Genomic DNA, 16087 nt, shown 5'->3' on the forward strand with positions numbered 1-16087 from the left:
CGGAAACAGTTTTTTTCAATATAAGACATTGTTTGTAACAGATTTAACGGTATTGAAATGAACACAGATGGATAAGAAAATAACTATTATTAACTTAAAAGCTAATATTTCGCTGGTATTATATCTTAATATCCTATTATATCCAGCCATCCTAAGACCAAATTAATATTTATTACTTTTATTTTATTTAATTAATTAATTAATTTTTTTTTTTAAAACCTAGATGGCACCCTATTAGGACTTTAGTCTTGTGTTGCATACTGCAATTACTTATACTAGCCCCACTGTTACACAGGATTGTGGTTGTCTTGCATTTGTAACAAACTTTGTGTTGTTACAAATGCATCTCTGAAGATGCTGGATATAATACCAGCCAAATATTAGCTTTAAGTTAATAAATAGTTATTTTCTTATCCATCTGTGTTCATATCAATACCATTAAATCTATTACAACATGTCTGACAAACACATAAGCCTAATCACGCATATAAGACATGTTTGTTTTATGCCAGAATACATTTTCTTCCTTTTCTTGATATCCTAATAGAAATCAATGAAAAAGATAATAGATTATATTTCTCCATTTATAGAAAACCCACCAACACAGGAAGATTTCTTAATGCGGTCTCACACCACCACCCCAGGTAAAAAATTAGTTTAATAAAAACCTTGAGGGATAGAGCTTACAATATTTCCAGCACAGAAAAAAATAGAAATGAAGAATTACATTATTTAACACAAACACAGATCCTCAAAAAAAAAAATGGTTTTGAACCTAAAGTAATCAAGAAAATCCTCAACACCCCCCCCCCCATATGCATCTCACAAAAGCAAGGTTTCAAGAAAGCAATCACACTATACATCAAGAATGTTATAGACAAATTGGCCAAATTACTAAGCAGATATAACATTAAAGTTGCTTTTCTTCCGCTAGAAAAAATATTAAGATTTCTACATCCCTCTCCCCCCCCCCCCCCCCAAAAAAAAAAAAACTCCACATCACCCTTTAAAAAAAACAGGTGTATATAAAATTCATTGTTCCTGTGGCATCTACTACGTAGGCCAGACGGGGAGATTAGGAGAAATTCGTATGAACGAACACCAAAAAGACGTGCAAAAAAGGAGAGAACACAAATCTGGCCTAACATAACTTCCACCGGCCATAATGTATTCTAGCATAAAACAAACATGTCTTATATTGAAAGAAACTGTTTCTCAAGGAAATTTAAAGAAGCTGGAGATATGCTTAGAATTCGAACGCAATGCAACAAAAACCAGGGCCTAATTCTTCGCCAAGTTTGGTCAGCATTGCTAAAAAATATACCTAAGTCAGACCTCGGACAGTGTGAATGTGAACAACAGAATGGGACAGTATCCAGCATTGTTCAAACTTAGCATGCACAGATTCTGCATTTGGATTTTTTAATTTAATGAACGGTTAGATGGCCATAACATCATAGAATGGACTATTTTGAGTAATTGCTCATTTTTTGTGTTTAAACTTTTAGTTACCTTTAACCCCTGAAGATGTAAGTCAAACGACATATGAAACTTGTCGGGTTTGTTTATTTTTTATTTATCTTAATAAACATGTGGTCGCAATACCGGAATCTTTCTTTTGAACTGCCAAACCACAGAAACCTACTGCTAGAAAACCATTGTTTTATTCAGCCAGATGCATGTCATAGGTTATCTGTGAGGACAGAAAAATCAAAACTCTGGTGCACTCAGGAAGCTTAATGAAAAGAAGAAAGCTTATCAAAACTTCCTTGCAAGTAAATCAGCACATGATCCTAGAGAATACAAAGAAAAAGGTAAGAAAGCAAAGCAATGTATAAAACTAGTCAAAGAAGAAAAGTCTTGGAAAGCCTTTGATAAAAACATAGAAAATTCATTCATTCATTTTGTATGGTGATTCAACGGCCATGAGTCCCGTTTTACGGGGAGGTACAGCACCACCTCAATCCCCCCTCCCCCATTTTTATCCGGGCCCGGGACCGGCATAGCTGACAATTCAGACCTATGGCTGGAGGAATTGTCTTAAGTATTCCTGACTGTATCCATGTGTATTCACAGGGCCGGTTTGCCTGCTTGCGGAATGAGAAATCCCAGATAAACTGGGGGGAGAAACCTTGCTGTCCATGCCCAAGACTGGCTAACTTGGCTATGACTGAGGAAGAGCCTTAAACTCCTCACATCGTCGACAGGAACCTACAACATTCCTTCCCCAGGCACAACTTCGCAACCATGAGATGGTTGCGAAGCGCATAGCCACTAGGCTGACAGGGTGGACACATAGAAAATAAATATCAGGAAGGTAACAAATATACTAGAGGGTATTGAAAAATAAAATCATAGAAATAGAGGAAAGAGTACTGAAAAAGTAATCAGAGATAATAAAGATATTCTAGATGTCTGGAGTTATTACTTGGAAAGACTACTAAATGAAACAAGCAGTGGCAGCATGATGGTAGAAAACACTCAACAGGAATGCAGTCAGAAATATATCAATACTTGAAATATAGAAAGCCATAAAAACCTGAAATGTGGAAAGGTAGCTGGAGTAGATGATATCTTTGCCCCAAAACGCTCAAGTATGGAGGTATGAAAGTTTTACAGTGGTCACACTGCATAATTCAGAAGGCCTGGTCAGAGGATCAAATTCTGGATGACTGCAGTAAAACTCTCATAATACCCATCTATAAAATGAGAAATAAAACTAATGTGAAAATTAGAAAGGAATTTTCCTACAGAGTATACCAGGAGGAATTTATGCAGGACTATTTGAGAAAAGGCTAAGAAAACTTGTAGAATGAAAAAGAACAAGCTGAATTCAAGCCAAATAGAGGGTCAGGATGAGATTTTCAATTTAAGACAAACAATTAAGAAATAATGGTAATAATATAATATAACAAATATTGTAGATCTGGAAAAGGCTTATGACAAGGTATCAAGAGAAAAAGCTGTTTTCAAAACACTACAATTATATGATGTAAACAAGACATTACAGTTAGCAATACACAGTCAACATCTGAGTTGTAAGTCAACAGCTTTCATTCTAGAATGATGGAGGGAAAAAAAGATGGTTTGATGTTAAATCAAGCCTGAGTCATGGGGTACACATTGTCTCCACTGTTATTCATCATCTCTGTGGATCACATCAATACCAAATCCAGTACAATCTGCTTGATTCCCTGAGTGAATTGAATAACTGCTGTGATAAAGGCGCTGAAAGAGAAAGTGGAATATCTCGAGAATGAGTGCGTGAAAGAAGAGATTAAGTGACTGGAAATAATGAATCCAAATCAAATCAGAGTAGGAGTGAGAGAGAATTATGGGAATGTTAGAGGAGGAGAGAATAAGAGAACTAGTAAAAGTGAGGGAATGAGAAAAATGCCAGAGAGTGCCAGAACCAGGGATGGAAGAGATGCCAGAACAATAGGTAAGTCAGGTGAGCAAGGAAGAAACAGAGTGCAAGAGGCATGATGTATAGAGATTCAATACACAGTGTGCAAGATAGAATGCCTGAGGAGTGTTTGCCTGGAAGAATGATAGAAAGTGTGACTGAAAATTAAGCAATGTGAAAGGGTGGATGAGATGAGATGATTGTGATGGTGGGCATGAATGACTTGAGAGGCAGTGTGAATCAGGTAGCAAGAGATCTGCGGTTCGTGCTTGAGGTGGTTATACAGAACACTGAGAAAGAGAAGATAGTGTGTGTGTGTGTTGCCCGGGTATGATAATGCACAGCTGTGGAGAAAAGCATCAATAATGAATAATATAATAGCCAGAACATGTCAAAAGAGAGGCTTGTTATATGTGGATGCTTGGAGGGCATTTGAGGACAGAAAGCAACTGTATACAAGAGGCAGCTTGCATTTGAATGAGGAGGGACATAGGCATCTGGAGAGAATGTTGTTCTCTGAACGAGCCAGTGTATCAATGCAGGGAAACTTCTTATTATCCGGATAGAAGGTAGCAGAGGTGGCTTCTTGTGGGAATAGGTGCTTGGGAGAAGGGGGAATAAATCAGGCAATGGTGGAGTCTGGAGAGGATAATAATAGGTATAGAAACAGTGACAATACCTTGATTCTTTATACTAATGCCAGGACTATCCAGAATAAAGGAGATGAATTGGTGGGTGCTGATAGCATGAGTCTGTCCAAAGATTATTGGGATCTCTGAGCCGTGGTTGACAGATAACATACTAACTATAATAGAAGTAGTAGAGTGAAGCATTTTTTGACAGGGTTGGAAGGGAAAATGCTGTGGCAGAGTACTACTTATAAGTGATGATTTATGTCCTCTCAGAGTGGAGAATTTGGAGAACAGCGGCCCTAATGGTTTTGAAAGCATATGGTGTGAGGTAGAGGTGGGAAGGACAGGATATTTAGTGAGGTGTTGCTACAAGCTAAGGAGCACAGAGTAGGAGTGAGAGAGAATTATGGGAATGTTAGAAGAGGAGAGAATAAGAGAACTCCTGAGGAACAGGAGATGTTTAGGGAGTTGAGCTTGACCTGGCTTTTCAATGAAAGTCTAGCCATGGGAAAGGAGTGGAAGGATGATAAGATAGTGCCATTGCATAAGGGTGGTAGCAGACTGGATGTATCAAAGCATAGACCAGTTTGCATTCCATCAGTATTTGTTAAGAGATCTTGGAGAAATTAGTGAGGGATCATTTACATTATTGGGCAGATGAGGGTAATGTTATCTGTGAGAGTCAACATGGATTTATTAAGGGGCTCTCTTGCTTTAGTAATATGATTTCCTTTTGTAATAAAGTGACAAGAGCAGTTAATGTGGGAAAGGCATAATTCTGCCAATTTTTTGGATAAATAAAATACAAAAGCATTTGACAGGGTACCACATGATAATCTGATATTTAAGCTGCAGTACATGGATTTAAATGTCAGGTTGGTGAACTGGGTTCAGGATTGGCTGTAGGTAGGGAGCAGCATCAAGGAAGCAGAAGGTTACAAGTAGGGTCCCACAGAGCTCAGTATTGGAACCTGTATTTATTAATCTTTATATCAGTGACATTGTCAATGGATTGCTAAGAGATATTCAGTTGTTTACAGATGATGTGAAGTTGGGAAGGGTTACTAGTAATATACAGATGTGGTAGCCCTGCAAGAGGATTTGAGTAAACTGGACAGATTGGCAGATTGTCCAGTTTACTTCAGCTTGAAGTTTGGGATACATCTATGGGAAGCTGCATAGTCTTTTGGAAGAACTGTACTGAACAAAGGGGGAGACAAAGGATCTGAGAGTGATGATTGATAGAAACCTGAAATTCAGGGAATATATTGTAAAGGTGGTGAAGGTAACTCAGAGGGTTGCTGCAGTACTGAGAAGGACGCTGAGATAAGAGTTGTCATTCCATTGTATAATGCCTTGATATTTGATTTGGTCTCCAGGATTTGAAGGCAATAAATTAACCATGGAAAGAGTGCAGAGGCAGATAACAAAAATGCTATCAGGACAGTACAATGTTAGTTATGAAGATAGGCTGAGGGAATGTGGACTGCAGAGTTTGGTATATAGAAGAAGGAGAGGTGCTATGATTGAGACTTTTAAACCGTTGAGATGTAGTAACGGGGTTGATACTGGGAAGTTCTTTCGTTTGGTGGAACAGGGGAATGGAGCGAGACAAAAGCTCGAAGTTACGAAAGGAAGTTGTGATCAAAATGGTGAGGAGTGGTTTCTTTGCATGGAGAGTTGTTGAACTGTGAAATGCATTGCCTAATAGAGTGGTGAGATCGCGAATGATCAGTGAGTTCAAGGAGCGGTGTGATAGAGTGTGTTTTCTAGGATGGATTTCTCACGATGAGTCTTGTGACTCCATATAAGCCTGAATCCTAATGATAAATTCAGTATGAAAATGAGCAATAAATAGATAATGAAAAGAGGCAGAAACATTTAAAACAACAGCTGCATTTTTAATCATCATCTATTCACTGGCCATCCGCAGATGCGATACGGTCACTCTGATGCTTGGCGATGTGCCCCACAAGTCCTCTGTGTGTAGTTCTGTTGTATGCTTTTCTGGAGGCTTCAACTTTCTGAAGATCAGTCCCTCCATACACACACAATCCATGCATCGCATTGACGGTCTACCCATTCCTCATTTTCCAGGAAGTTTGCCTTCTATTTCTTTATGTGCTGTGCTTCTAATGTTCCATATAGCATATTTCACCACATTTTTCTTTTTCTAAAGTTTCTTAACCTTTTCCAGTTTGCAGTCATTTCCCATGTTTTCTGTCCAATTTGGATTTTGTTCAGTAACAAGTATTTCCCTATATGAAGTTACTAGCATGACAGTAGGTATCCTAGTGGTGGGGCTGCCATCTTTTGACTACTACACTTGTCTTTTTTAATTGATAGTGGAGACTACTGTTTTGAATTGCTCTAATAACACTGGGGGTGGGGGGGTAAGAAAGAATAGAGGAAAGAAGAGTAGGAAGTAACATTAGGTCTAGCTCTGGTATCTCGGGTTTGCCATGCCTGTATCCACCAATGTTAGCCCCTGAAACAATTTAAATGATATAGGAAAGAGCCTTAAAGGAAATATTCAGTTGTTTACTGATGATTCAGTAGAGTAATAGTTTATCAAGATGATGTGGAGAGCTTGCAGGACAATTTAAAATAGGCTATCAATATTGGCAAAAAATAATGGGTGTCAATTTAATGCGGAAATGTAAAGTTAGGTATTTTGGGTGATAAAAATATTACAAGCCATGTATCACATTGATGACATTGTACACAAGGAAATAGATACAGCTAGAAATTTAGGGGTGGTGATAGACAGAGAGTTAAAGTTTAGAGGACATCTAAGGTAGCCCATAAGATTACTTGGCGATTGAAGAACACGTTAACAAGTAGAGAAAGGAAGTTATCGTTCCTCTTTATAAGGCCTTGATACATCCACATCTGGATTACTTTGCTCAAGTCTGGTCCTCTGGTTTTCTTGGGGATGAGAAAGCTGTGGAGAGGATTCAGAGGTGAGTGGCCTGTGGAATGTTCCCTATGAGGATAGATTGAAGGTGTGTGGATTGCAGAAGTTGGTTGATAGTAAAAAAAGAGGGATATATGATAGAAACATTTAAGTTACTTGAAGGATTTTATAGAATAAATGCAGGGAAAATGTTTCAGCACTTAGCTAGAGGGGCCAGAACAAGGGAGTCATCCCTGGAAGTTGAATAAAGGTGTGATTAGTAGGGGTATGAGGACTAGATTTTTTGCTTGGAGAGTTGTGAATGAGTGGAATGGGTTGCCAGACAGTTGTGAGTGCCTTGTCTATTAATGGGTTCAAGGAGAGGTATGATAGATTGGGTGGACAGATTGGGTCTCCCTCTCATTGCCAGAGAGGGAGCCCTCTCATTGAATCTTCAAACTCCATGGAGGTGCCCATATAATAATAAGAATAATAATTATTATTTTGTCAAAAATGAAAGGAGGCTGGATACCTTCTGTGTGGGAGATGTGTTCATGAGTCTTTTATTCCTACTCTGTAATTAAATTTTTGACATTACTAGCTATTCCAGATACCATTAAAATTGCACCAACAGTGTATTTACACAAAACATTAAAGAATATCAAAAATATAAACAAAAAATCATAAAAATACACCAATATTACCATGTGTTTTGCTTTATAAGATGATCGTTGTATTGGACACCTCACATTTTTCATGTCAAATTTTTTATGAAAAAAATATTCTTCACAGTGTAAGATGCAAGAATTATGCATCAAATGTTTCATGTAAATATTAATTTCAAAATGTTAATTTCAATACTAAAGTTCAGAATTGTCTCGTTTTCTAACATTTATGATGAATCTGTGAAACTCAATTATTTTGTTTTCAAATTCTTCTGACATGTTTTGTGATATTTTTGTTTTTGCGTTAATGCATAAATCATTTCTCTTCGTAAGTCTAAAGCACCACAATGCCAACCCTGTAAAATTGATTATATTTCTTTCTGTTGCCGATAATTTTGCTCATTGAATAATCATTTTTGTAGATACGCAGTAACCCAATCTTCTTTGATCCATTACAGAAGCAATTACTGGCCATTTTGCCTGTTTTCGGTGGAGATTGTGTTTTTTTAGAATTTATTTCTATTAATTGCTGTGCTTATTTCCTCCAAGTTCATACCATTTTTTATGTAGGCAGAAGCCCAAAATACCACTCTGCTGCCCAGTTGCCATTCTTTTTTGCATGCTCAATCACACTACACTTAAACACATTCGTGTAGCTGTGTCTGTGCTTCATAGAATCCATGTGTTATGAAAAAACGCTTTAATATAATAATGTACTGATTAGTAGTTTAAATGCATTACCGACAAGTGATGATGCACTGTAGCTGCACATACATAAACACATTGGTGTATAAGACACACCATAAGATGCATCGGTATATAAAAGACATTCAGCTAATAGGATACATCCTAATTTTCAGATAAATTTTAGTTACAAAAAAGCACATCTTATAAGACAAAAAATACGGTACATCAGAAAATAAAAAACATTCCACATCTACTTAACCAGTATTTGTGTCCTTAACATAGGTGCAGATAATATGCATTACCACATGCATTTAAATCAGACCTGTTTTCTCACAGAAAATCTCAGCTGACAGCTTCAGTGACTACTGCTTGCATCAATTATCTAAACCACACATGATTCCTTCCATTAAAAAAAAAAAAAAAGGAAGTAGACATGCATTGGTGAAATCTGACATTCCATGTCAAGGAATTCCAAATCTAGAATCCCATTTTTATGATCTAGCAATGGCTTTGTGGCCACTTTGTCACATTTTGTTGCTCTCATTTTCTATGTTTATTGCTCTTCAAATTCTAATAACTCTCACCTCTTGGATCATTTTTAGTTGAAGCTTGATTTTCTGCAGCCTGATTACTGACACATAGGGTCATCTTCCTTAGAGAAGGTGTTTCCTAAGGGATCATTCTGTTCATCTTTTATAATCATTGATTAGTAACTACAAAACATCTTGAACATTTGATAGTCTACTATGCATTTACTATGACATAAGTAATATTATAATCTTATTGTATCTATGTTTCATAGAATGTTTAAAAATATTTTGCAGGCTAATCTCAAATATCCTAGGGGGATAGGAGAAAAGCTCTTGCTTCGGCTGGTTGCTGATGCTCTAGGATTACATCAAGCAGCACTTTTACCAAAAAGAGCAATACAGTTTGGTTCACGTATATCACATGCTGAGGATCAAAAAGAGAAAGGTGACGAAGTGTGTAAAAGACTTTAATGAAATCTGTCTGATTTACATACTAAAATGAAGCATGTTTATCTGATTATTAGTCCTTGTAAATAAAAAGATAATAAAATAATCTAGTTTTATATAGATTTCCAAAATTCTTTTCATATTCATTAACATCTGACGAATTAGAAGCTGACTAGCCATTTTGTTTTATATTCTGTTTCATGTGTGCTTTTTTTTAATAGTAATAATAATAATAATAATGAAGCTTCAGTTTATGTTCAGAAGTTATAAAAGAAAGTTATATATATATATGAGGATTATTTTGAAAGTTCTGCACATTGTATAGTTGTTAAATTATTCATTCATTTAACAAAATAGGCCTTCACTATAATCTTCATTCTGCTCCATCACTGCTGTCCAAAAAACCATGTTTCTTAATGCATTTGATTAATCAGGTCACTTTAGCAGAAATTTCATCAGTAGTAATAAAGCATTTCACACATTTTTTTTTCTTTTAACTTATGGAGCAAATAGAAGTATGGAGGGATCCTATTAGATGACTGTGCTTTACTATAGTATCAGGTACTTCACATGAAACAAATGATGTCACATTCGCATATTATTATTATACAGGCACCTCCATGGAGTCCAAAAACTCATTGCAGGAGATCCAAACTATCCACACAATCCATGCTACCTCTCCTTGAACAGATAAAGCACTCACATCTGATTCTGACAACCCATTCCACTCATTCACAACTCTCCAAGCAAAAAATCCAGTCCTCACACCCCTACTGACCACACATCTTATTCCCACATAGGAAAATATGTGGGAATAAGATGATACTTCTTCAAAATTCTCCCAATAGGTTCTGAGATGCCTGAAATATAAGGGATTAGAACTCTGCAGTCTGTTGTAGAATCCTGAGGTGTTGAAACATAGGAGTCAATTATCTGCTTGATTTTATTCAGGTTATAACCATTAGATTCCATTAACTTTTTTATAGTGAAAAGTACTTGTTGTAAGCTTAAGAGGGAGGAGCACATTTTATGTGCTCTGTTAATTAAAGATTTGATAACACCGATTTTTTGAGAGGTGTGATGAGCAGACTTTTTGATGAATGTATCTGCCAGTAAAGGTAGGTGTTCGATAGACACTTGTTGATAAAGTACCAGAGGATGTGCTTGTAAGGAGGATATCCAAGAATGGTAAACTACCAGCCTTTTCATTTTCATCAAATCCAGCAGATAATTGACTCCTCTGTTCCAATCCCTTATGTTTCAGGCATCTCAGAACTTGTTGGCAGAATTTTGAAGAAGTATCATCTTATTCCCACATATTTTCCTATCAACAAAATTTCTCACTCTGTGTCATCTACAAAAGACAAACTGGCACTTCTATCATCATTAGCTGGTGTTTACTAGATACCATGTGAATGTAATTTATCATATTTTGGACAAACAGGCTGTTCTGTGGAAAAAAGAATGAAGGAACATCTGTATTATATTGAATACATGAAACCTCATAAGTCTGGTCTAGCACAACATAGTATTGACACTAAACATACTATCCAGTGAGATAAAGCTTGTCTTCTCCAAGATACAAGTTTAAGTATGAACGCCTTTTCAAAGAAAGTTGCGAAGCCCTTTTACATTGGCCAAATTTGAATCCAAATGACTGTCTCCCAAAAGTCTGGGAGATTCTTATCTTATGCAACCATCAATGAAATAGTTTTTTAAGAATTATTTAATAAATTATTAGTTTTCTGGCACGCGGCAACAATTTTAATTGGTAATCCCCGACTGTTCTGTATTTTGTATTCCATTCCTTTAGCTGTTTGTTGTACACTGATGATGTACTGTTACTTTCGGTACGAAATATTTGTACCTTTTATTCATTAAAGTTTATTACTGTTGGTTTTATACATGTTAAGTTATTAACTCCTCAATCTATCCTCATATGGAACATTCCACAGGCCACTCACCATCTTGGACATTCGCCTCTGAATCTGCTTCACCACTTCTTCATCTCCAAGAAACCCGGTAATCTTATGGGCTACCTTAGCAATATGTCCTCTGAACTTTAACTCTCTGTCTATCACCATCCCTAAATATCTAGCTTCACCTATTTATTATTATTATTATTTGGCACCTGCTCTGCAACTCTGTCTCCACCACCCAATCCACCAACTGACCACAACTACACCAACACCATCTACTACTGACTGCCACCAGTAATATTTCAAAAGACAATCACAAACATCCATGCCCATGGCGTCATGATTCGAACCTGCCACCTTTTGGCTGGAGAGTGGTTAGCATATTTTCTCGAGTACAGTGCCATCAGTGTGATATCATCATCATCATCATACGTATCAAGGATTTAGGCCTAGTATGGTCTGTTCCGGCCTTAGAAGTCATCGTTGAATCGTTTAAGAGGACGTCCTGGTTTTCCTTTTCCTAATTGCTTCCTAATTACAAGTTGTATATCAGTGTGATATACAACTTGTGATCTATATATCCCAAAATACGTAACTTTACATTTCTCCACATTAAATTGACACCCATTATTTTTTTGCCCATACTGACAGCCTATTTTAAATTGTCCTGCAAGCTCTTCACGCCTTAATTAACTATTACTCTACTTAATTTCGCATCATCAGCAAACAACTGAATATTTCCTTTAAGGTTATTTCCTATATCATTTATATACAAATTAAACAGCAGTGGTCCCAGCACTGAACCTTGCAGCACACCACTAGTCACCTGTTTTTGTCTTGATTCTGCTCCTCCATATACTACTTTTTGATATCTGTCCAGCAGCCATCCTCTTATCCACATATAAAGTGAAGACTCTGACCGTGAACACATTAGAATGAGTCGAGCATAGGCTGAGATTAAACATCTACTTTAACCCTTTCATGCATGTTGGGAATGATAAATCTTACAGCGATCTTTTCTTATGCACCTGTTCAGTAGTTGACTATTGCATATAAAATATGCAATAGATTACAAGTTCTTCAAAATTGTCTAGATTCCTAATCATTCAGCAAAGTTAAAATCATTACAGCCTTTTATTTGTCTTTTTGTTTAGTGTTCATAAATAATTTAATTCCATCACTTTTGAAAATGTTTTTAGATTAATTATCTAGTACAGAGTATCTAATGCAGTTATTATTATTACATAAGCATCTTCCTGGAGTCCCAGAGACTCATAATGGGAGTACAAAATTAACCATGACTGACATACATCATCCCTCTCATACTTGTTCACTAACAAGTATTTACAACTATTGTTCACCCACCGTTTGTAGGTCTCTGCTTGGCGTCTTGCCAGGAATAGTCGATTCATGCTGAAGGGGAGAAAGAAATGAAGGACATACGAATTGGTTGCCAACACGCGAAATCACGTGCTTTATAGGTAAAATTTTCCAACTATTATGCAAGCAACATAGTTAACTACAATAATCATAAAAGAGAAGTTAATTTTCCGACCTGTAATAATAAACAACTCATCCCACAATATGGACTGATTACCCTATTATAGGAATGGATTCTCCTTTTTCTGACATGCGCAGAAGTGTCGAAGGATCTCTAATCGGTGGGCGAACTATACCACAACCCATTCCACTCATCTTTATGAGGGAGGCTGAAAAGTTCTGATAAACACCTAGAACAAAAATGATATTAAAGCAATTGATATTAACCACAAGAAAGAACATATCTTAAAACCCTTCAGTCCCTATGTTTCATCAAATTTAATAGTTTATTCTTTTTCTTTAGGATATATAAGGCATGTCAGAGGTATTGAAGAAATTCGAAGACACAGAGGTGCAGGCCATCGTCAAGTTTTTCGTGCTGCAAGAAAAGTCTGCAACTGAGATTCACCAAACTTTGAGTGAGACTTTAGGGGACTGTGCCACAGCATATCCAACAGTTGCCAGATGAGTGGCCAAGTTTAAAACTGGACATCCTGAGACAACAGATGCCCCCAGGTCAGGAAGACTTTCCACAACGATCACACCTGAAAACATCGATGCAATGCATGCCATGATTCTTGATGGTAGACATATACTAGCCAAAAACATTGCAAAAACTCTGGGGGATATCTAAGGAATGAGTTGGAGTCATTATCCACCAACATCTGGGCATGAAGAAGCTCTCAGCGAAGTGGGTCCCCAAATGTTTGAATACCAACCAAAAGAGAGAATGTGTGCTGTCAAGAGATTTTGAGAAATCAGGTGCAAATTTTTTGGCTCATATGGTGACTCTTGATGAAACATGGCTTCATCACTATGACCCAGTGACCAAACAACAGTGGATGGAGTGGAGACACAAAGGTTCTCCGCAGCCAAAGAAGTTCCGAACCCAAAAGTCAGCAGGGAAGGTTTTTGCCATTATCTTTTGGGATATGGATGGTGTAATCTTTATCAAGTACCTCAGAAAAGCTGAAACTGTTACTGCAGCAGTTTATTCAGCACCTCTGCAGGAAACCAAGCAGAGGTATGTTGCTTTTGCAGGACAATGCACCTGCTCACACTGCTCATGAAACCCAACAGACAATACAAAACTTGGGCTTTCAATGTGTGCCTCACCCACACTATTCACCAGACCTGGCCCCATCTGACTGTTTCCTATTCTCAAATTTAAAGAAACACTTGAAAGGAACAAAATTTACCACAGATGATGAAGTCATATCAGCAGCGGACGACTGGTTTGTGCAACAAGGGAAAGACTTTTTTCTCAGAGGATTGCAAATGACGCAGCTGCGTTGTAACAACTGTATAATACTTCATGGGGAACATGTAGCATAATGTATAAGTTACATGGTACTACCTCAGTTCCTTCATGATGATTATCACAACTTTTTGGCTCACCCTCCTACTACCCTCCAAGCAAAAAATCTAATCCTGTACTTATTCTAATCACTCTTACATCTATCAGAGATAACTCTTTATTCTTTCCTGTCAAATCTTCCAATACAAGTCATGTATTGGAAGATTTGGCATATACTCTATGAAATCCTTCAGTAACTTATATACATGGCCTGAAAAAAAAATGTTTGATGACTTATCAGTCAAGCAAATATCTCACTAGTCAGATATAAGCTGGGTATATCATGGTCACCTAATATATCATATTCATGTGTTTAATCCTTGATCTGGTCAATTTATAAACTTTTGTTAATGCTCTGGCTAATTTTTATCCATATAATTACCAGTATTGAAGCAAACATGCTAATCACCTATGTATTAATGTGTTTATCAATCTGTAAAAAAAATTGCATGCATATTGTAAGTGATATAAAATCATTTATTATTTTCTAATTAATAAAATAAGTTTTGTTACGTTTTCAGTTCTAATACATCTTGAATCACTTTTTTTCGAAAAAAATGAAAGAATTTCTTCTCTGTTATTATAAACAAATATTGAAAACATTCAGTATCATAAAACTATTGATTAGAAATAAAATAAAATAAAATTTTTGGACTGTACATAACTCTATTAGCATGCTTATGAATTCTGATTGGCTATGATATATTGCTGCATGAAGAGGACCAATGATTTCATATGATATAGCTCTAATACCTCGTCCTTATATACCTGCGTTTCTTCATCTAGTGAAGAAGTCACAGTGAGCTCAATATTGCATTCACTAGGTTGATAACTTTTAACAAAATGATCACTCATTAACTGAACAACCTCTTCTGCATCTGTAATCCTCATGCCTTCAGGATTTAGAAGAGTTATTCTTTCATATTCATTCTTAATTTTACTTGCAGTATGTTAAAGAAACCAAGCTATTTTAAACCTGGTTTTACTCCATTTCCCAAGTAAGCAAACAGACAAACAAGTCAAGTTTGCGCCTGCAAGTGTTGCAAGTCTAGCTGACCCTGCACGTAGTGCAAGACCAAGGCAACTCATGGTAAAAGTCGAATAGGCTCTGATCACTAATCTTAATATTTACCCTTAATGCAAAGCACATCTCCTGGAGGAGGTGTATGATGCTTTGTATTAAAGGCAAGGGGCCACTACCCAGACCAGTTTCGACCTTTATTGAGGTCTCATCAGTGGGAGCCAGGCTAGAAATACCAAGATTTTAGTAATTCAGAGCTTATAAGTATTTTACCAGAACAAGTTGCCATAAGGTGTTTTAACCTTATTAAATAAAAATCTCAGGAGGTCTGGGTAGTGGCCCCTTGCCTTTAATACAAAGCATCATACATCTTCTCCAGGAGATGTGCTTTGCATTAAGGGTAAATATTAAGATTAGTGATCAGAGCCTATTCGACTTTTACCATGAGTTGCCTTGGTCTTGCACTACGTGCAGGGTCAGCTAGACTTGCAACATTTGCAGGTGCAAACTTGACTTGTTTGTCTGTTTACTTACCTGGGAAATGGAGTAAAACCAGGTTTAAAATAGCTTGGTTTCTTTAACATTTATTATACCCAAGGTAAAATACTTTTTACTTGCAGTATATCGATAGAATTCTTGTGGGTTGTCTTGTGGGCTTTCTAAGTAAAAAACAAACTGGCAAATACTTTCTTTTCATACTCAGACTTTACTTTCCATACAACAGTTGTGATTATTCTAGCCTGCTGCTTATAACAGACGTCATCCTTATGCACACAGGATTCCTTCCACATCATCCTTTACTTACAAATCTCTTGCTTAATAAGACTATTACACATCCATTTCACTCCTACTCTATTTATTCTTCGAACTCTCGGGACACCTTCTGATATTGCATCATTCAAGTATTGTTTAAATGCTTCCCATGCGCTGTTAATGTTCTTCCCATCCATCAGCCGATCCGATCCCACTGAATTCAGTATACTCCTCA

The 16087-nt window shown here is 36.8% G+C and overlaps 1 protein-coding gene across 3 annotated transcripts in view; it reads left to right on the forward strand.

Annotated features, from left to right (window-relative positions):
• Window positions 1-9379, forward strand: part of LOC150101225 (asparagine synthetase domain-containing protein 1) — a 311734-nt gene extending 302355 nt beyond the window's left edge. For 2 of the 3 annotated variants that reach the window (XM_090402011.1, XM_090402013.1), the window contains one exon: window positions 9111-9379. In XM_090402011.1, coding sequence (XP_090258137.1) covers window positions 9111-9287 — 177 coding nt within the window. In that variant the 3' untranslated portion in view covers window positions 9288-9379. The remainder of the gene's footprint in view (window positions 1-9110) is intronic. The other variant, XR_016549180.1, reaches the window with a different exon arrangement.
• Window positions 9380-16087: the final 6708 nt, after the last annotated feature.

Source organism: Typopeltis vanoorti, chromosome 12 (assembly GCF_054136105.1).
Source record: "Typopeltis vanoorti isolate ZY-2024b chromosome 12, IOZ_Tvanoo_1.0, whole genome shotgun sequence".
In the NCBI taxonomy this organism is placed as follows: Eukaryota; Metazoa; Arthropoda; class Arachnida; order Uropygi; family Thelyphonidae; genus Typopeltis; species Typopeltis vanoorti.